The 23,827-nt window shown below is 34.0% G+C and overlaps 1 protein-coding gene across 2 annotated transcripts; it reads right to left on the bottom strand.

Annotated features, from left to right (window-relative positions):
- Positions 1-2,050: 2,050 nt before the first annotated feature.
- LOC136972954 (uncharacterized) lies at positions 2,051-16,480 on the bottom strand. Of its 2 annotated transcripts, none has more exons than XM_067267616.1 (7): positions 16,365-16,480; positions 9,319-9,440; positions 9,051-9,247; positions 8,861-8,979; positions 8,728-8,772; positions 2,876-2,986; positions 2,051-2,798 (listed from the first exon to the last, which is right to left on the bottom strand). In XM_067267616.1, exons 2-7 carry the CDS (start codon positions 9,438-9,440, stop codon positions 2,700-2,702), a joined length of 693 nt encoding a protein of 230 aa, XP_067123717.1. In that variant the 5' UTR covers positions 16,365-16,480; the 3' UTR covers positions 2,051-2,699. The 2 variants fall into 2 exon arrangements, with proteins under 2 accessions (XP_067123717.1, XP_067123718.1); XM_067267617.1 differs by lacking the exon at positions 16,365-16,480 and adding an exon at positions 16,146-16,282.
- Between the last annotated feature and the right edge of the window lie 7,347 nt (positions 16,481-23,827).

Genomic DNA, 23,827 nt, shown 5'->3' with positions numbered 1-23,827 from the left:
ATACCACAGTGGACATCGACAGCGGACTCCATCAGATGATAACCAGACCCCCTGGCCGCCATACTCTACAGCGGACATCAACCAGATATCCTGGCCCACCATACACTACTGTGGACATCAACCCGATACTCAGGCCCACCATATATTCTACAGCCACTACCTCCGGCCCGAAGCTGCCATCATCTTCACTAAGTCTTCAACGGTCTGCCAATACTCCGCTAGATCAGCAAATATGTTCAGAACATTGCATAATCCCAGATCCATACATAGCGAGTACTCATCATGAGGTATTAACTTAGACCGTTTTGTACTCTCTCTCGCTCTCTCTGCCGAACAGTTTATAAGTTAGACTAGTATTACCGAACGTAACGTACAAACAGTCACATGCCAAGTAGAATTGTCGTGCTGATACAAGTATTTACTGTTAATTTGGTATCGTCCATTTTTGTACTTTCTTTGTATATGTTTATCTGTTTATTAAATTAATTTTACGTTCAATGCTGTCATCTTTGAGTATGGCCGACACCTTATCCCGACCTCACCAACCTTCCCTACTGCTCTAATCGTCCTCCTATGACCATCCTGACATGGAAGCTGATAAGTAGGGTCAAGCTTGCCACTTAACCCCCTCGGTTCTCACATTACAAACATAAAGAAAACATGGAAGACTCCATGTGGTCAGCCTGTTTTAGAGGTGCACAGCCACAACCAACTACCAGTATCCAGTGGTTTCATCCACTTTGCCACTGGTAGGCACAGCTTGTTAGACTATGGTACAGTTTGATGCGGATGTACAGGCCTCTGCTGGGAATTGGTAAGCATTTCCCTTCATTCTCCACCTATACCAAGAACTTACTTTGATTTGTGAAATCCTACAAGCTGTTATATTTTATATTACACAGTGTTAGATATTGGGTAATATGGTTGTTGCCATACTTGTCTACGGTTCTATTCATGTAGAAATGTTTTGATTATGTGTATACGTGGATCACTCTTGAAAATTTCTGAACTTTTGACCTGGACACAAACGCTTGTTTTCTGAAGCAGCAAGACAATGCCTTATCCATCTATTTATAAATATCTTAGTTGATTAGAGCTAAGAAATTGTATTTGTTGTTATATTTTCCATTATGCCAAATGATTACAGTAGATCTCCCTATAACACGGTAGACATGTAGTGTTGTACGAGTCACTTAGATTATACAAATGCACGAGCCGTTCACAGCCCGGCACATGTGCAGTTTAGGGGGTACGGCTGTTTGAAAGGTTTTCTTCCATAAAATTATTTGATTCTAGACTAATTTGACTCGAACGTTTCCAAATCATGTATTTTTTGGGAATAATCCATATAAACTACGCTATAAACAAAAAATTGTAAGAATACTTACCGAGCGTGCACCGTTCAAAGACGCCATTGCTTAAGCTTGCTTTCGTTGCAGAGCGGCTCATCGAACGGTGGACGCATTTCCCAATAAGTTATTCTTTCTGCGAAAAATTCGCTGAACTTTGGAGACATCATTAATAGAAATATAATTTTTATGGCCATTGAATAATAAATGTTTTTCAGTAGGTCCGCTGCTCATTTAAACTCGATGGTTTGTGCAATGTCCACTATTGGTCCAGATTCGACCAATCCTGTCGCGACGAGTTGGCGATGACGTTTTACCGTGTTATACGAGTCTCTTTTAGCGTGTTATATGAACACGATCGCAATTTTTCTGCCGTGTTATACGAATCTGACTTATGTGAACCCGTGTTATGGGGGGGTCTACTGTATTTTAATTTTTAAGTGTCTCAGACAGATTTAATTTAAAAATGTACTCCAAAAACATTTTTACATTATTGTTCTTTATGCATTCCAGTTTGGAACATTGAACCTGAAGATCATCTTGTCAGAGATTGAAAACATTAGTCCATAACTTACCTGTATTAAAGTTTTTTCTGAAGTTATTTAAGATTCTACGGGTGTATGTTTCGGATATTGATTTGATGACAATATTTATAAGTAAAATATCATTAAACAATAAAAAAAAAACAAAACAACTTAAAATTTCCTTTTGGATATTTATTCAAAATATATCTTTACATGTTATTTATTGATTGTTCGATAAGCTTTTGTGCATTTAGAATATTTTAAATGACCGAATTTTCCGTTTTTTACAAAATGCATTAGAGCCACTTTTAAGATTATTTAGAAATGCCATACTTTTATCTGGCTTAAGAGCTATTTCAATTTAATGCCACACAGAATGTCTCTTCAGTAATTCTGATTGCTGAAATAGTTTCAGCAAAGCTCATTTTCCAATTTACATGGCAAAAAATATGAGACATTTGAAATGTTTTACCTTACTTTGCATAGATTTGACTGTCTAATTATTTATATTCTTTTCCTGGAAGCGTAACGTATATTTTTTTTAATGTAAGCGATACAATTCTTGACGTTATATAAATAAAATCTTTGTTTAAACAATCGCAACAGTGTCTAATTATTGTAAAATATATATTTTAAACCGATTTCTTATATGCAGATCTACGTTTACCATAGATTCCCCTAAAATTATTTGTGCAATAGTGATAACAATTTAATTTAAAAATATTTTTAGCTCCGACTGCAGATCTTTGACTTTCATTATCGTACAAATGACAGACGGGAAGTATGCTTAAAATGCATTAACGGAACAGTGTCAAAGTGTTTTCACTCAGTAATCGAGAGGGTAAAGCGATCGTAACCATGGACGAGGAATATATTGAGCACCGTCAAAATGTTCGAAATAGTCTTCTAGATCTTGATTTAATATCTACGGAATAAAAAAAGTATATATATGTCCTAATTTAGTAAGCAACATAAAGTTTTAGATAATTTATTAAAAATTACCCTTGTGTTTTTTACTACTTCAATATTTTCTTCAGGTACATAAGTAATCTGCGGTCTGCTTCTGTCTCTAGAATCTACAAGGATTGCGTAATTTGGCATTTTTCTCCAGTGCTAATAGAAAAAAAATGATATTTTTGAACTATTTTATTCATATTTACTTGATATATTTGATATACAGGAAGGCCTAAAGTCAATTAATCGAAATGACTTATTTTAATCATGAATAATAATATGCAACTGTTGTAAAGAGATTCTTAACTGTTTTCAAAATAATATATCATGTACACTCTCTGGAACCAGTAACCAGCGCATAACGCGTATATATTGTATATTGCAGGTGACAAACTTTTTCGAACAAGCACGTTGCTCTTCTTCAGGTCAACTGGTTAAGGAATTCCCTGGACGGAGTGTATGTTATTCGGTAGGATCAGGTGTCATTCTGCCGAAGCGGGTCCTGCCTGACATGCACGGTCACGCACTGGCGGAGGTAGGTGTGGGTTGGCATCTAACAGGGATTGCCAGTCCAGAGATAGACTCAGCTCTTCCTTCCAGTTGATGCATGTGGCTACCCAGCTGGCGTTATAGACGGCTATAGTTTCTAGCCATAGCCATCTATAATGCCAGCCGAGTAGCCACGTGCATCAACTGGAAGGAAGAGCTGAGTCTATCTCTGGACTGGCAATCCCTCTTAGATGCTAACCTACACCTACCTCCTCCAGTGCGCGACCGTGCATGTCAGGCAGGACCCGCTTCGGCAGAATGACACCTGATCCTACCGAATAACATACACTCCGTCCAGAGAATTCCTTAACCAGTTGATCGGAAGAAGAGCAACGTGCTTGTTCGAAAACGTTTGTGACCCGCGATATATAATATATACGCATTACGCGCCGGTTACAGGTTCCAGAGAGTGTAGATTTCACCCTGGTGCTCGAGTTGGAATCATTTCTGTGTTAATATATTATGGCTAACTGACTTTTCAGCCATCCTTTATATCATAAATTGAAATTGAAAATATATATTAATATTAAATAAAACATATCTGTAATATGTTTTATAAAATCTTCCATCATTATGCAGTGCATATCTGTAATATATTTTATATTACAGATATGCACTGCATAATGATGGAAATATGTTCCAAGAAATACATCATTAAGAACATCACGGAGTGTATTTGTTAGACAAATATCTAATGATATAGTCTATAGTCTTATACGTAACACAATGATAAGTATTTATGTATCTGAATGCATCTAAACATAGAAAATCAATAAGCAACTACAAATTTTTCAGCTGCATTATTATCTTACAAGACCTCTGTCATACATGAAGTCCGTTGTTAAACAGACCATCATTAATTTAACTGGCACATACCTGTATTATAATACTGAAAGGAATATTTAAGGCATTGCATTGACACAAATTAGAAACAGAAAAGAGATGGACTCGTATTCTTGATAAAATGCATCAAATAACTTAACTATAAAATAATTCAAATGAATTTATTGACATAAGGCATTAGCACATTACAACCTATTATGACAGTTCCGATTATATCCCTAATGGACAAAACATGGCATGCAATGCAGTCAGTCAACATAAATATGAGATGAGGAGTAATGCGCAAACCGAAATGTCTATGGAAAAGTCTGAATTAGATATGAACAGAAATTTTTTGCCATAGTAAGCAAATACTTTATTAAATGGCTATTTTGCTGACAATCACAGTGACAATGTTGACACTTTAAAAGGTAATCCTATCTTTTAAACTTGTTCTCATTCTTTTTTTTTTTTGGATTTGTATTCTTCTGCATATAGACCAAAAGAAGACTTAAACAAGTCAAAGTGTCTCTGCTTTTATAAGTATAGTATTTGTACTTTTTGCAGAAATATATGAACAAGGTGTAAATCAACTGCACCCTCTTACATCGTTCACCTTTAGATTTTATTTATCAATACTTTCCAGGCTGATGAAACAATGGTGTTTTCTCTATAATTTATTGCCTGCCTCCACTCTGTAGCCTTATGAATGTGCCATGCTTTTGCATATTTAATCTGTCTCTTATCCTGCATATTTTGGATCATTTCTGCTCGGTTCCATTCTATCGTTACAGAATCTAGGTCCACTATAGTGAAAGTCACTAAGGCTGTAATCAGCCGTTCATTTTTAGATGTTACTTTTCTGTTCTGTGACCCTCTGCTTTAGTGATCTAGTAGTGGATTCTATGTAGCATAAGTCATTAGGCCTTCTGCTGTCTTTTATAGGTATTCTGAACATGCCAGGATGCATGTCAGGTCAATGACCTCTTTGTCTTTCCTGAGTATCCCATATACTGTGAGGTTTCTCTTCAATATGATTTCTTTGTTTTCTCTGTAGACATTTCTGAGGGTTGCTATGTGTTCAAAGACAGCTTATTTGTTCTGTATATCATTTCCTCTCATCTTCACGTCCATTTGTATATCATTCTCTTTATTGTTTTTCTCTTGACCCCAACCTGATGAGCCATCTCCTCAATCTATTCTAACTCTCTTATCCTGTCTTGCATATTGGTGCAATAAGTATAAGTTCTAAATGCTGCTAATCTACAGCTTACTGGGTTGTGTGAGGCCCATGGTATAAATATTGCGTTATACGTTGGCTTCCTGTAAACATCTGCGGTGACAACGTTTTCTTTAACTTAATCAAGATGTCTACAAAGTGCACAGCAACATTGCTTTCCTACTCCAATTCTATTTCTAATCCAAATGTGTTCGAATTAATATCTTCCATAAATTTCCTGATGTTGGGTTTCTACTTCCATACTATTAACACATTGTCTACATAACATGCATATACATCGATGTTATCCCCATATTTGGTACGCTTGCTCTTTCTAATGATCTCAATACCATCTTGCACAGTGTCCTGGAAATGGGGTTGCCCATTGGTAGTCCTCTCTTTTGCTCATACATCTGCTTATTGAATGTGAAAAACAATAAGAATGTAGCCAGGTGTGCCAACTCTAGAATTTCCATACCCAAGCTACCTGAGTTTGTGAGTTTGTTCAGTAGGAAGTCTCTCAGGTGACAAAAAACATAGTTCCAGTTTGATTGAGGAGTACATCGCTTTGAAGTCCATTACCATAATAAATTCTTGCCTCAGATCTACATTCTGTAGCCTCCGGATTAGGTGTAGTGGTTGTTTTATGCTGTAATCAAGCATTGGTAAATTCTCGCTGACCAACTTATTGAGCATGCTCTTTAGCAAGATTGTGGGTAAACAACATTTGTCTATTACTGGCCTTAAGCTTTTGCCAGGTTTATGGGTTTTCGCAAACCCAAATATCCTTGGTATTGAGGGAAAGACAACCGCTATTTTCTTCATCACGAGTTTTCGAGCTAGGGTCTTAGTGGTAAATTGTTTGACCCTCGCTTGCAGATGGTCAATTGTGTCTGGTTATCGTATCCAGTTAAATGCTCATTATATGTGGATTGCTTCATTATCGCCATATCTTTCGATCTGTCTGCCCTTATTAGAGGTACATTATTTTGTGCCATCCATCTCTTGCTATCATTTTTAGCCTTCCACATTGGGTTACAGGTGGAATGTTCATTATCTTAAACACCATCTTTCATCGGTAAAACTCCTTATTTACATAACTTAAACCTTTGATCACTTATTCAATATCTGGGATGATCTCTAACCGATGGTTTGGTTGTGGTATGAATTTAGAACCGTAATGCAAGCTTCTGTGATGCATGATGGCAGTGAGAGGTTGTCCCAACATGTGATAGAGGGTGTAGCATTTTGCAGTGTGTAGCTCTTTCGATGCTTAAGGATCCACCACATTTTCTCATCATAGATTTTACACATCCTAGTAATCGCTTGATCTATTAAGTCTATTACTCTAGTATTAACTTCATATAGAACTTTAGGTGTTTCCTCATACAATTTCTTCTCTAACATGGTCATGTTAGAGAACAAAGTGTATGAGAACAATACGTCTCAGGAAGTTATATTTCATGCAACGTGTGTTTCGAATAGCCTTTCTTAGATATAACATATGTAATCTTGTGAGAAAGGAAGCATATTGCAGGGTAGACGTATTCTCCAAATTTACATGGGATAAACGATGTGAGAGGATGCAAGTGCAAGAATATAAATACAAAAAGCATAATTTAGAACATTTCTAGACATAGGTTATTTCATTACGGATAATAGATGTTTTATATGTTTATTGAGCTTGCCATGTACTGTGCGATATAGTATAATACCTAAAGATAACCGACACGCACGTTTTTTTAAATATTTGTATTATTCCATGAATAGAAGCTTATAAAACCCATGTTTTGGAATATGGACAGCTTTGTTCTTTTTGTGAAATTTTAAATTTAATGTTTTTTCCTGAAGAAGGTCAATCAAAAGGACCAAAAACATTAGATGATTAGTAAATGTTAGTTACTGCATATTTAATGGCTGTGTTTGTTATTGTGATAGTGCAGTTACGGAAAGGATTAAATAAATTAGGAAATTCTGAAAAAGAAAATTGATACTGAACAAAACTCAACTCCTATATCTATCCAGTAAATTTCTAGTAAGTATGCTAAATTTTAATGCTTTTCCATTTTCTTTTTTATACATACAACAGAACTTCAATAATCTAGTTAATCTAAAAAAGAATCTGGATCGCTCTCTCTCACTGAACAAAATATCTATCTGTTGTATTTACCTTGCACTGATCAGTGAAAGGTAAATGCAACAGATAGATCTCCTGTCTCTTCCTCTACCGAGATCTTTTTGAGGTTTGATAATACACTGCCGGCCAAAAGTTTTTAGAACAGTTTTACTTTCCCTAAAGATACAGAAAATTATGCATACTAAATTAACAATTAATAACTTGTTGCACTGCCTTTTTTCTCTGCAACATTTAACAACCTACAAGGAATTGATTTATAAAGATTTACAATAACATTTTCATCAAAATTATCAGCACAATGTTGAATTGTACACTTTAACTCTTTGTGAGAATTAAAACTGTCCACGCTCATAAATTTTCTGTTCCATTAAATGCCAAACATTTTCTATAATGTCCAAGTTAGGACAATGAGTTGGCCAATTAATCATAGGAACTTTATTCTCTTGAAAGTAATGCCTAACTATGCCAGCTTTACGAATTGCAGCACTATCTTGCTGCCAAAACCAGTTTGATATTTTGAATGTTGACAACATGGTCTCTTTCTCTGTTGCAGATATGGTGCTCCTGTATTGCTTTTGGGAACTCAACATGCTTGCCTTTCTTCCAACCTTTGTTATGTAATACATCGAAAAAATATACGGCTGCTTTTTGACTAACGTGCTATCTTTCTTATGGCAAAGCCTGTAGCAGATAACTGGAGAATCTTTTGCTTTATTTCTTCTGATGAAGTCATTTTAGAACAAACAAATTTCAAAAAATAAATTGTTATTGAGATACAAGTGTTCTAAAAACTTTTGGCCGGCAGTGTATATGGACTGGGTGTGTAGGACAAGCTTGTGGAGCAAACATGGGCTGTTTTTAATTCTCCCCTCTTAATTTGCTCTGCAATCTTCCTTCTTGTATGGGTATACACTACCCATACAAGAAGGAAGATTGCAGAAACCCATATTAAAGTAACAAATACATCACTAATGCAAACAGGGTCGAGCCCTAATTAGTTCAGATAGCAAGGTTCTACCTTACTGTCTGAACTAATTAGGCTAAAAATTTTAGAGTAATCTTCTAACAACAAAGAGTTAATTATAAAGAAAACTTACAACCTTAGTGTGCAAAGCGCAATAAGGTTCATAAGTTTTATTTCAAATTTATGTTACATTTATCTACACTACTTACGGGATGTTCAGCTCCGTGCATTATTTTTAACCATTCTTCGGGTGCCTGAAATTTAAAAATATGAGCATTTTCTTTCGTTTTAAACTGTAAAACCTTGCATATAGAAACACTTTTAGTATTTTAAATATTTTACTTTGGCTTCTTCGTCCCATCCTATTATCACTCCGCGATAATTCCACTTTTTGTGAACAATTACTTGTCCTATACGATATTTTACGTCGGGCGATCGTGGATTACGTGGCTCGGGTGAAGCTACAAAGTATCGCAACGGTTACACATCAAATTCCAATATCTAAAATAACCATTTTTTATTTATTACTTACAAGCAAAGTAACCGTGCTTCTGTTTAAACTTCATCACTTCTATTGCCGGTGATTCCGCTTGGAGGTCGTCACTATTGTAAAGACTTTTATCAGGGAAATCGTCATTCCAGAAAGAAGATAAAAAATTTGAACACCATTTCTCCCAGGAACTCCAATGAAAAAATGTCTGCTTAAACTGGACTAGATTCTTAATAAACCTGTTAAATAATTATCATTAAATATGTATCGAAACTATGATTTAGATGAATGCAAATTATAATTTTCTTACTGATTAATGGCGTGAGTTCGCGATACCTCATTGCTATTCCAGTAATATACTAGAAAATACTGGAGTGGAACACACAGGAACAAAATACCTAGATAATAGTTATCTGGTTGAAAACGTGGCATCTGAAATGAAAGAATATAACGGGATTACGTTATTTCTATTATTAGAATTTTAATTCATTGAATGTATTCTACTACGTGTAAGTCATATTTTCGTGAATTGGATGTTATGATATGGATATATGTGCCATCTGGCATTGCGCACCTGGTTAATTGTATAATTGGCATGTAAACAGTGCTCACGGAATGGAAAGATATTTGCGCAATTCATTCACAATTTTTACTTTCCACTTCTGTTTCACGCTCAATTAGCGGATTCATTAAAAGTAATTTCTATTGGTTAAAATTGTTAATAAATCTACTTTTGCCATGGGAAGCCATCTTACAAGAATGCTTTGAGAATTTACCATCCTCTGATTGGCTAGAATGTTTGCAGATCCACTAGATTTCAATCACGACTTGAAGTAGAAAATCCGTCCACATATTGGTTGTGAAAACTGATTCATACAATTTTAAATGATTACAAAATGGCTTCCAAAACTTGTAATTGCAATGTGAAATTGCATCCACCTGTTTTCTGTGTCACAAAAAGCAATTGTGAAACAAGCTGGAAAAAGTTTTTCTCCACATCTATCATTGGTTTGGCATGCCCAGCCCAGGAACTGAAAATTGAAACATGATATATTTAAGTGAAACCCTCCATGAAAATTTGTGCCAATCTAGACTCGAATCTTGGTCTTCTAGAATGAGAGATTGATACATTTATTTTATTTATTATTATTATTTAACTCTTTCTGCTCTGCAAGCACTTTTAGCAATCCTATTATGGGTTCAGCCAGGCCATAATAGAGATGCTAAGTGATGAGAGATGGGGCCCAACATATCAGAATGAATCACCCACTAAAAATTTCTTTGGGTTTTCCAACCATCTGGATTCAATCTCGATCCCCAGACGCCAATGCCCTAATCACCTTAGCCGTGGAGTCAACAACAATAATTATTATAATTGATTATATAAAACTAATAATACAGTATGTAGTATATAGTCTGTGTGAAACTCCAGCTGTCACATCCCTCAAAGATAATAAATTAAAAGGTAAACATTTCAGCTCATTTAAAAACAGATAAAATATCACATGACAGAAAATATGCTAATTATGAATTTGCAACATGGCTTACAGTTAATGTATTATTAATAAAATACATTTGTTTAAAAATTGAGCATCACCGATAAACAAATTAAGTTTATAAGCTAAATTATCTTAAATTTATTGTGCTTTAATTAGTGTACAGTACATATATATATGTGGCTCTTTTTGAGTTACATGCGGCTCTTGCTGAAAGTGTTAATTTCTGTTTTTTATTATATTTATATTATATAATAAAATCGTGTGCCTTACTGTACTATCCGCCATGACAGTACAGAACTGCGGCTCCCATGCAGTTTGCAAAACCTACATTTCAGCTCCCACTGAACTCTTGCTTGCCCACCCCTGATATATATATATATATATATATATACAGTCAAACCTGTTTTTATGCGCTCTTTTTATGTGCGATTTTTATTTGTGCGATTTTTTTAATGCGAATTTTTAATTTGTGCGATTTTTTTAATGCGAATTTTTAATTTGTGCGGTATAGTTGGCGACTAGTCTCGTGCGATTCGTCATGTCTCACGTTGACTTATTATAGCTAAATAAACTTATTATAGCATAAATGCACTTATTATAGTAATATTATTGCATGAATATGCGAAAAATGAAATAATTTACTTTTTAAGTCAACAAAACACCACCTAAACAAAAATATGTAAAACAGACGATAGACCAGACGATGCAGTCAAGTGCTGACATCTGTTGTCAATAAATTCTATTTCGTACGGTTTTCAGTTATTTTCTATGTGAGACTTTTTTTATGCGGTCCCTCTTGACCGCATAAAAAAATTATTTTTTTAATTGTGTTGCGAAAACTATTATTTACAGCCATTCGTGAAGTTTCGTGAAATTTTTTTTAATGCGTTTTTTTTAATGCGGTCCCTATCCCCCGCATAAAAACAGGTTTGACTGTATATATATATATATATACATATACACATACAGGGTGCATAGGAAAGTCCCTTTAACCAGAAAATTCTTGTGAATGGAGAGAGCTACAGCTATGCAAGTGAGGTAACTGTATAGTAAAGCAACTATGCCTGACCTAATGCAAACGACAGTAGCGCCCCTAGTGGCAAAATTTGGAAGATAGGCAATGCAAATCAAAAACAAAAACAGATAGAGCAAACTTTCCAATTAGAAAGTTTTAGAGCATCAATTAATTAGTACGAAACATGTGTTTCACACGGCTAAGATAAAGTGTTGCCTGTATATAAAATTGAATTTCGCACAATTCATATTTGTCCGAAAGTGATACACGCCATTTTGTGTAAAAGTTTGAAAGGAATAGCCATGGGTATGAAGAAATATGCACAATTTATTGCATGAAATACTTACTGTATTGACATAAGTACTTTAGTAAGTACTTATGTCAATACAGTTTGATAACATCACACAAAAAACAACGGAAAAGCAAACTGTCACACAGTGATAACAAGTTAATGTCGAGTATGTACGAAAAGTCTGCCATTGCTCACGATACATGTGAGAGTAATTCTGTATGCACATTTCTCAGCATGAAAGGTGTCGCACTATTGCAAAAATCTGTAATATGACAACATAGATCCAGCAGACTTGTATGTGGAGTTGCATAAACCTGGTCTTTTATGTAACTTCACGGAAAGAAATCCAATGGAGTGAGGTCTGGTGATCGTGGAAGCAATAGTGTGACACCTTCCATGCTGAGAAATGTGCATGCAGAAGTACTCTCGCATGTATCGTGAGCAATGGCAGACTTTTCGAACATACTCGACATTAATTTGTTATCACTGTGTGACAGTTTGCCTTTCCGTTGTTTTTTTGTGTGATGTTATCAAACATAAAATACTTACTGTATTGACATAAGTACTTACTAAAGTACTTATGTCAATACAGTAAGTACTTTATGCAATAAATTGTGCATATTTCTTCATACCTATGGCTATTCCTTTCAAACGTTTACACAAAATGGCGTGCATCGCTTTCGAACATTTTTGGGTATACAGGCGACAATTTATCTTAGCTGTGTGAAACACATGTCGTTTCGTACTAATTAATTGATGCTCTAAAACTTTCTAATTGGAAAGTTTGCTCTATCTGTTTTCATTTTCGATTTGCATTGCCTATCTTCCAAATTTCGCCACTAGGGGAGCTACTGTCGTTTGCATTAGGTTGGGCATAGTCACTTTACTATACAGTTACCTCACTTGCATAGCTGTAGCTCTCTTCATTCGCAAGAATTTTCCAGTTAAAGGGACTTTCCTAAGCACCCTGTATATAAAGATATAAGTCATTACAAAGCAGTTTTTTAATCTGAAAATTGATGCTTTGACAATATGCAACTTGCATTATCATTTCAAATTTGCATGATTCACCACTCATATAATGATCTAGTACACGACAATATGAAAGTGCTAATAATATACATATAATAATTAAGATATATTATGACTCATTGCTGTAGTAATGCATTATTATTATTAATTGTTTTCTTCTGTTTGCAGAGTAATTATTTAAAATTAAATACTGTCAATGTTTTTATAATTTGAAATACTTTATCATCTACAAGCAGAATTTCTATGATGTGACTTATAATTACTTATCATAGAATTTTTATTGCGTAGATCTCATAAAATATGCTCCCAATATGAGGTTTAGTCTATGAAAGTCGACCAATGGCCAAATGGATAAAATCAATAAACACTGGTAGTTAGTTGCATGCTCATGCCTCACCAATGGGCTGGCCATGTGGAGTTTTCTGGATTTTCCTTCTATTTAGTTCAGAAAAAGTATGAATATTTTTATTATTTTTAACTATTGTCATGAATAAAAAAACCCTAACAAAGACACAGAAAATACTTGGAAACATGTTACACATGGTGTTTGAAAAGTTACTGCACAGTGAGAAATTTGTAATTACATTAAGGTAATAGTGCATTAATGCATATAAGACCTATAAGTTGTCCATTCAGTACCAGTTGACCGTATGGTATTACATACAAGAAAACAATCCTCATACTGGTACATCTAAATCCAATATAACTTCCTAAGTTAGTTGTTAATTTTGTTAGTTGGTTGTTAATTTTTCGTCTTGGGTACCAAAAACTTAAAAGGCTTAGGAAGTTATATTGAATTACATACAAGACCTGCAAGTTGTACGCAATACCAAATGTATAACTTTGGTGTCATTCCAAATTTAAATTGTTTACAAAGAAATATCAATATTAATGTTAGGAAAGTGACTTACTTATAATTATAGATAGTAGTCTAATAAATTAAAAAATTGAATAATATCTTTAAAGGAGACAGGAAAAATAAAATGTTTGATTTATTTTCTATTTAAATTTGAAACTAAATGCAATATTAAACAGCTTAAATTGATATAAATAATGCAGCCATCATATTTATATACATGTACGAAGCCATCCATTAATCACATATACAGTTTTTGAGCCATTTTTGACTCCTCTCCCTTCCTGTTGTGTGTAATGATGTACTTTTGCAAACACTTTTTCCTTTAATTATGGTGTACAATAGTTTATGCACTCCTTTGACATTGAAGAAATGACTTAAAAAAACTTCTGTGAATATTATATCTTTTAACGGATAGTTTATTCACATAACCAGTAAGTAAACTTATAAGAACAAATTTGTAAGCTAGTAATAGGGTAGATGTACCAGTTTTGGCCAGTGTACCAGTTCTGGCCAGAAAACGAATTTAACTTAATTAAAAATATAATCACCACATATTCAAATCTGTCCAACAAAACAAACTTTTATTGTTAACTATTCACACAGTTAACAATAAAAGTTTGTTTCATTTGTGATTATATTTTTAAGTTAAATTTGTTTTCTGGCCAGAACTGATACTACACTGGCCAAAACTGGTACATCTACCCTATCACTAAAAACTGCATGTAGACAGTGCCTTGACCTCCTCCCTTCCCCTAAAATGTACACATAATTAATGGAGAGCCTACTTGACTATATGAAATGTAAAAATTATACAGAATTATACAAAAACTGTACTTTCTTTTGAACAAGAGAAACACTTAAACTAATCATGTAAACAAATACAAGTTGTGTGCCATTTAATGATGGGAATATGTTCCATTAAGAGAACACATCCCCATCATTAAGCCATTAAGAGAACATCTTAGACTGTACTTAGACAAACCGGTTAATGTTACCCTAGGTATACAAAATGGCGGCTCGTCTCTGACTCCAGCATACAGAAGCGAGGAAACAGTGGGGACGTACATTTTCTAAACCTAATCTATTCTAATAATTTAGTTGCTAATAATTATGATAACTTATTAGAATAAGTTAGGTTTAGAAAACGTGAGTCCCCACTGTTTCCTCGCTTCTGTATGCTGGAGTCAGAGACGAGCTGCCATTTTGTATACCTAGGGTAACATTAACCGACAAACCTTATGTGTTATAGTCTACTGCTAACACAGGCTATGTTTAACACAATGATAAATATTTATGTATCTAAACATAGAAAAGGTATAAGCAGCTCCACATTTTTTAATCCCATTATAATCTTATAGGATCTTTGTAATATATGCGGTCTGTTGTTAAGTGGTGCAAACCTATATTTCAATAAAAAACTCAAAAATATAATCAGAAATGGATTGTTTATTTAATAAATATTTGATAACTTTGATGCTTCTTCAACGAATAATAAAGATTTTAATTACATTTCTATACAAAACAGTAATTAATTGTAATTATTGTAAATATTAATTAAATTAGAAACAAAACCTTAAAAAAAAAAAAAAAATACGTAAACAAATCATATAAACAGATTATTATATGCGAGTAGAATCAGAAATGATCGCTTTTTAAATAAATATTCAACAGTTTTGATGTTTATCCAACAAGAAATTAATTAAATTTCGTTCGAAAAGTTGCTAATCAAGCATTTTCGTCTTATAAACGGTGTCAACAAGTTACAAAATAGTAAATAAATAAAATACACAAAGTATCGCATAAATCTGGCTCCACAGGAGTTCAGTTAATGTTTGTTTATTCTTTTACAAGTGAAGCATGGCACTGCACGAGGAGAAACAAACTTTTATTTACGTGACGAGGACCCTTAGTCAGCACAAAGTTGCAAAAGAGTTTAAAAGGCTATGCCCACACCACTGTATGCCATTGATGGAAAGTCCGGGTATAGCCCATTAAACTCGGAAACTTTACACAGACTGCAGGTCCATGTCATCAAAATAACTTGGGTTAATGTTACCTTAGGTAGCCAAGATGGCGGCTCGTCTCTAATTCCAGCAAGGAAACAGTGGGACGCATGTTCTAACCTAACCTAACCTATTCTAATAAATTACCATAATTATTAGCAACCAAATTATTAAAATAGGTTAGGTTGGGTTAGAACGTGCGTCCCACTGTTTCCTTGCTGGAATTAGAGACGAGCTGCCATCTTGGCTACTTAAGGTAACATTAACCTAATTACAGATTATAACTGTATATATTGTGTCCCATACTTATAATGGTTATCTACCAGAAAAAAGAGAGAATCAGAGAAAATGGTGTCTGTTTAATAAGCAATCAATAATGTAGATGCTTTCCCAAGAAATAATTAAATTTCTGTAGAAAAACTGCTAATTAAACATACCTGTTATGATATATAAATTAACGGTAGAAGTTACTTTTAGTTCAATACTTGTATATGAATGTAGGTACTATTTACCTAAAAGTAACTTTCACCGTGTGAGCATTAACTTATGCATGAGTTGTATATTTAAATGAATTGTTTATGATAATCAATTCAACGTGTTACGTCACAAACGAAAACTACAACACCGAAAGAAATAATAACAGAATGCATATTTACTGTATAACGTTACGTAACACGTCCAGATCATGATACATCATCCATAACACGAAGCATCTTCCGTCACTAATCAACTTTTTACACGTGCTTTCATTTGGATGACGTTAATTAAATCCTGTGACGTAACACACATCCGAATTTCTTTGTATAAAAGAATATTCAAAAAATTTTAAATATATATTAATATAAAACGTTTCGATATTAATATTAATTCAGCTTCGTTTTTAATTTAAGAAAATTAATTAGATAATGTTATTAATAGCTTATTATCTGTACACCGGAAAAGTTTGATGATAATACGTTATACGCAATTAATAACTAAGTAAAAGTTAATTACAATTAATAATATCGGAATATTTACTAACGTGTGTAAAGTGTGTAAGATGGTTGTTTCCGTGCACACTTTTACGTCAGTTTGACGTCATTTTTAAATGCTGCTCGTTATAAAACTGAAGCGATGACGTCAATTTGACGTAAGACGCGTTAAACAAATATACAGATTTCTAAACTCGTCGTAAATTCATTTATTGTGCGCGTGCAGCGTTGCAGCGTCATATTTTCAACTGGCGGCGTATATATATTTTTAAAAATTTCTTATTTGAAATTTTAACCTCCAGGAATTTTTCGGCTTTTTTTTTTTTTTTTTTTTTTTGTAACTCTTTCCGCCCAGTGGGCACTAAGAGGGCCTCTTATAGCAAGCCCATTATGGGTTCGGCCAGGCCCACAATGGGGCGGCCGGGTGGTGAGGGACGGGGAGCGACATATCCGGACGGACCACCCCCCGAAAAATTCCTGGGGATTTTTCGACCCGTCCGGATTCGATCCCGGGTCCCCCAGGGCGGCAGGTTGCTAACCTTGACCGCTCGGCCATCCGGCCTCGGAATTTTTCGGTTGGTGGTTACTCTCTTGTACTACTGTGGATGTAGCCACTAAAAGTAAACTCTTTATTATATTAAGTATATTGTATACGTGTGTGTAAAATGCGTGTAAATATTCAAATTTTTCCTCTACTTATTTAATTTTTTTTTCTTTATTTATTTACAAAAGTAAGACAGTCCCCGCCTTCTGGGCTCTTTTTCAATAATTATGCTACTGGCGTCGATAGATTATTTCTGCTTTCCAGTAAATACAGTAAATAATCGCGTCATCATGTCGCTTGATTTCAGGCGAAAATGGCGGCTTTTCTGACTGACGAAATTTTATCGAAAATTTCTGAAATTTTGCAGGGATGTTTGTGTATTAGGGGGATTTATGTCTTTAAATATTGGTGGTTAAATGTCGAAGGGGTGGGGCGAAAGAGGGGGTTCACGTGTCATATTTCAAGTAGAATCGGACTTATCGAAGATTTTACTCGTTATTAGCATTTACAATATTTTATAAAACTCGCCTCTACCCTCAAAATTAAGCATTTTGCCATTTTATAATAATTAATAATGTAAAAAGTTTTTTCGATAAAATATCATAACGATGGTACCAGGAGCAATTTTAAATGTTTTTGCCGGGAAAGTTACGCAACTCGTTGCTGGCTTGAAATGAACTTTTTCCCTTTCTTGTAAAGTATCTTGCTTCTAAGAAGCAATATTCAATTTCTTACGCCAAATCAGATGTTTCACATGTCAATTATTATTCCTGAATATCAGTGGCGTGCCGTGACATTTGATGATAGGGAAGCTGTGTTTCTGTAAGAAGCCGACTTTCAGGGGCAATCAATTAATTGCGCGTCAGGGCCCGTTCGTATTCGTTTGTTCGATAAGCCAGTAAAAACCGTATACTTCTTTAAATGTATTTTTAATAGATTATCCGACGTACTTAATAAATAAGAAAGTTCAACATAATTACCTCCGTTATTAGATTCAATAAATTTCCTATGCCTCTAAACGCCAATTCTCGCTTTGAGAAAAACATATAACATCTATTAATTTAGATATATCTATTAATCGTAATTATCTCGTTATAATTTTCAATATTAATTTTATATTGTCTACCAATGTTAAATTCCATTCCTCTTTGATTTCCAAATTGCTTCAATTTTACGAAAGAATCGTCATTCGTCATAAATTTTATCGTCAAAATGTCGAAATTTTTTGTCGACGTATTTATATTTAATTTAGGCATTGGTCTTTCTCTTTTAATAATGTTTTCTTTTTCATTATACGGTCTCGAGTCAAAACCTTTTTAAAATAAATTTTTTAATCACTAGCCACGATATAAGGGCTAAAATTAAAATTATCAGAAAAACTTACTTGGTAAAACAAAATGTGGGAGGAATATACATGCCTAGTACAAAAAATTCTTCAATTGTACGAATATACTTTTAAAGAAACTTATAATTGAATATAACTTTGTGAAGAAACGTACATAAAAATAACAAAATATTCTTTACTTTTTAAATCTTAAAACAGTCCACTTAGTGAAATAGCTCCCTACGAGTGGCTAATGAATGAAATCGGAGACGGTCCAGGTAGGTGTGTGCGTGCCAAATCCCGAGGGTGCCGATACCGGTCAATGTCAAATGCCTCTTTTGTCGCATTACTAGTATATATCAAAGGACGCGACGGGGTTGTTGTGGATTTTAAACGTTTCTAACCATAGTTGTAAAAATCTAAACATGTTAAACTTAACAGATTGTCCGTCGTTCGTTTTCTAACTAATTCGTTTTAGAACCGAGTGTTCACGGAAATTTCCAAAATTTACAACTTTTCGGTCACTCTCATTGAACTAGAAAAATTTCTGGCTTTATTACATCTAATATTATAAAGAGATCAGTCCCCACTGTACTCGGCAAGAGATCGGTTCGGTTAAGCTTCTGTTTAAGTAAAATTTCGGCTCTTTCATCAGGGTTTTATTTATATTTCTAATTCCCTAATCGCTTAATTATTTAACTACTTCTTAAGTAGAAATAAGTCGAAACCGGTTACTTTGTACTCGAATATCTATAGTCTTGGGAAAGAAGTGGAAAGAAATTTTTATGACAACTGATACATAAATCGTAAATTTAAGGAAAATAAATTCTAAAGCTTTTTTTGTACCATTGTACGTCTCATTCATTAAATTTGGTTGTAAATGATGCTGCCAAAGTAACAGTTAATTTTTTAACACTGTACTAGAATTGTACGCGTTTTTTCTCCATCCTCTTACAGATGGGACATACTAAATCGTAATATCACCGGTTTAACATCGAAATCCGTAAGTAATATAAGATGGGAGAGCAGAATAAACGCAGAATAAATGTATCAAATATTTTAATGGATTTTTTTTAAAACTCCTGTCAACTATACAGAACTACCATAAAAACATGCCAGTAAACTCCTATCGGTTGGGTTAAGTTATAAATCTAGTCTAGGGTGAGCAACCTTTTTTATAACATGGGCCAGAATAAATTTTTCGTTTTTTCGCGGGCCGTAGTAGTTAATTGACGTCTTATTGTGACTCGTAATTTTTTTAGTTGGCAAATATGAAATAAATAAATAAAAAGTTAATTACTACATTTATTTCTCTTATCGTTATCGAAAATTACAAAGAATTGGAAAAATAGTTATTACTTAGTTATTTTTCCAATTTAATAATCTATTAAAGATCTCGCGGGCCGGATAGAGACTTTTCGCGAGCCGTAGCTGGCCCGCGGGCCGGGGGTTGCCCTCCGTTGATCTAGTCTACTCACGCTTCACATAATCGGGCGAGGGCGGCCGAATATCTAGCAGGCAGAAGGCTAACAGCCCACAACCGGTCTGTTATATAAAATTAGATGCTTTATGCGTGTATTGCTTTTACCAGCTAAACCGGGTGAGGTTGGTGCTCTGTAAACCTCATGTGCCAATGCCTGTATAATATGGCTGATTGGAGACTGACCCGGTTTCGACACTCCTTTCGCCACCGAATTATTCGAATATACAATAGCAATCTTATCGTTTTTTTTTTTTTTTTTCATATGTAGTATAGAAATTTGTAAAAGATACATAATACAGTTAGAATAAAATATTACTTTTAATTAATGCAAAGTACGTTAAAATAGAAAAATTTATATTTTATAAAATACAAGGGAAGGTCATTGAAAGGTGGAATCGGCGCTTCCATCGCTTCCAATGACGGCACGCCACTGCTGAATATCAATATTAATTAATCACTAATCCATAAACACAAACACGTGCTTGTGTTTATGGATTAGTTATTAGTGCACATCATCGGCGTACTTTTAGGAATAGGCAATGAAAGTACGATGCTTTTGCCTAGGACTTTTCGCTTTTAGGGTCTTAAATAGTAACTTAATTTATATAGAAAAAACGAGCAATTATTTATTGTGACATCGTTCATAATGCCGGGTTAAGCTTTCCATATCTGGACTCGACTTTCACCTATCTCACTCCATTCTCGAGATTGAAGAAGGACAGAAAACAGACGGATACCAGTGAGAATTTATAGGTGTACAATTTTTGACAATTGCAATCCACTAAATTCAGGTGTCCAAATCTGTCACATTCAGTAACTTAAATAGAACCGATAATAGGAGAGTCCGAGTTAGGATATGCAAATCTACATTACTTATTGTACTACTATTGATAAAGTCTTACGTATTGTATATACTGTACACAGGGCCGGATTATCGAATAGGCAAAGTAGGCAAATGTCTAGGGCCCGTAATCCGGAGGGGCCCGGCTTCAGTGCAGAAGATATCTCTGTTCCGATTTAGAAACTTGAATCGAAATTCGATAGGACAGAAAAATGCCGTACTTAAGAAAAGAATTCCTACTAAGCTCCGCCCGACTAGCCATTACCTGCAGAAAAAAAAAAAAAAAAAAAAAGGTCAACAGCCACCCGTGCGTCAGAAGTAATGTACGCCGTGAGATCTCTCGTGCCATCTAGAAATATTCCTAGGACCGCATCTCGTGGTAGTACTGATGTATGGATGGTTATGATTTATTTTATAAATCTACACTTATACGTCGCGACATCGCATATTCGATATAGCGTTCAAGTTGCTCGAGTGCGACGATATTATAAGAGTTAAAAAGTTATGGGTGACACCACGATATCCGTACTGGGTGTCACCCATGCTAGCTACGCTAATGTCACATTATATAAGATTTGTTTAGATGCAACTTATTTAAATGGGGCCCCAATTTAAATTTTGTCTAGGGCCCGCTAGAGGCTTAATCCGGCGCTGACTGTACATGGGTATAAGTGTGTTAGTCATATTCAATTCTTCTGTACATATTTAATTTTTTATTCATTTACTTATTTACAATGAGAACCTGTCCCTGGTTACACTACTAGTTACGCTGTGTTTAGTCTCTCGTTTTAAGGTTCCATCTCTACAAAACTTGAAGAGATGAGATCGTGAAGCAATCAAATCTTCTACTTAACAATTATTAGAGCCAGATTTAAACTTGCTACAACCCTAAATTCCTAAGAGTCCCTTCTCCATCAAATACAGTACGTACAGGATGTTCATAATTAAAGTTAACATTTAAAAATGTTATAACTAGGAAACTAATCAGCAAAATGAAGTCATATTTCACACGGAGACTTCTGTAGTGATGGAATTTCATTTGAAACAGAAAAAACATGTTAGTTATAAAAACGTCCACTAGGGAGGTAAATGGCGCTGAAATACCAGTGGATAACTCAGTTTCTCAAAAGTTACCATACATACAGTACACTGAGTGATTACGTAACAGCATGCTCGATACTCCAGCCTCCGTAACGCGAAAGTGTAATTGCTTACACAAGTTTCATGTGACGATTTCATCAAGTTGGAGACAACAGAAGTCCGCATATCGAATATGCTGTTACGTAACCACACACTGTATCGTATGTATCGTAACTTTTAAGATATTTTGAATAATCCACTACGGTATTTTAGCGCCATTTACCGCTCTAGCGGACATTTTTATAACTAACATTCATTTCTGTTTCGAGCAAAATTCCGTCATGGTAGAAGTCTTCTTGTGGAATATAACGTCACTTTGCTGATTAGTGTCCGAGTTATATTATTTTGAAGTGTGAACTTTAACACCCTTTGTAGCGTGAGGTCCTAAATTGCCCCTTATTTAGCTTTTGCCTTATATAGGGTTCAGAATATGAATTCATTAGCGATAATATTAATTTATTTTTGTTAATTTATATATATATATATATATTTCGGCACGTGAAAGCTTTAGTTACTTTAACAATTTTGAATTTATCGATCCAGCATTAGAGCATGCACATAAACTTTCCACCAGTACTTTAGTAAATTAGTTTAAGTAGAAGTAAATTTATTCTTAGTAAAACTTAGTAACTAAAGCTTGATTTTTTTCTCTAAATTTACTATAATTTACGTTTTACATTAAATATATTCGATCATGAATTATTCAGTATAAAGAATAGACATTTCTTCGTCCAGTAAAGAAAGTTCTTGTATAAATTTTAAGAAAATTAAGTTTAAAATGTTTATTAATTTTTTAAGTAAGTTATTTATAAATTAAAATTATGTTTCTTTTATTAAAACTTTATACATTTTTTTAAAAAAATTTTTATTTAAACTTATTATCTTTATTTTGAAATTTTTCTTTAGAACAGAGCTAATTTGGTAAAGTTTTTTTACCTTGTCAACCGGTAAGTTGCAACCCCTCGAACCGCTTATTAAATATACAGCAGTTTCAAACGTTGAATAACTAATATATATAATCAATTTTTCTTTAATTTCAATGAATTTACTTTACTTTTTATGGTCCATTTAGTACATTTCATGTGATTTCAATCAGTTTTAAACATCAAAGATTTTCTATTCTAGAGCATTATTACTTTATTGTCACTTCACAATGTATACATTTATATTTTTGATGGGTTTGTCAATAGTTAGTTGCATGTCTTTTGTTTCCTTTTATCTTTTCAAGTTTTAAATCTTTATTGAAAATTTCCTTTCTCTGCAAGATGCCAATAAACTACAGTGATAAAATTCTAGACGTAGAGTGAATAAATCAGCAATACAAGAAGCTAAGAGAAATGAAACGGGGTCCCATGAAGGAATTTCATCTCACTTCAGCCTGATGTAGCCTGGATAAGTTACAGATTTGAGTCCCCATCCTCTTCAGAAACCATAAAAATATATGTAAAAAAACCAATAAAACACATTTTTCATCACTTTAATATAATACTTTTTTCTTAAAATATTAAATTTTGGGTTCTCTGTAGATGTGGCATGAGACAAATGAGCCTGTTGACTTGCCTCGAGACCTGTGCTACTGTTTATATAAAATTACTTGAAAATTAACTTAATTATTAAATACATTAAATTAAATTTTTACATTTAATTATTAAAATTAAAAAAATAAACTGGAATTAAACATTTAAAAAAGCTTGTGCAAACATGATACACATGGGATTCTAGAAGACACAACACAGAAATTAAGCAAAACAATAAAAAAAAAAAAAAATAAATAGAAAAAGACTAAGTAAATGAAGAGGAACCTTCAATTAAATCT

Source organism: Centruroides vittatus, unplaced genomic scaffold, assembly GCF_030686945.1.
Source record: "Centruroides vittatus isolate TY-2023 unplaced genomic scaffold, ASM3068694v2 contig_3068, whole genome shotgun sequence".
NCBI classification, from domain to species: domain Eukaryota; kingdom Metazoa; phylum Arthropoda; class Arachnida; order Scorpiones; family Buthidae; genus Centruroides; species Centruroides vittatus.
The sequence above is the reverse complement of the archived record's forward strand: the minus strand, read 5'-3'. Positions and strand labels throughout refer to the sequence as shown.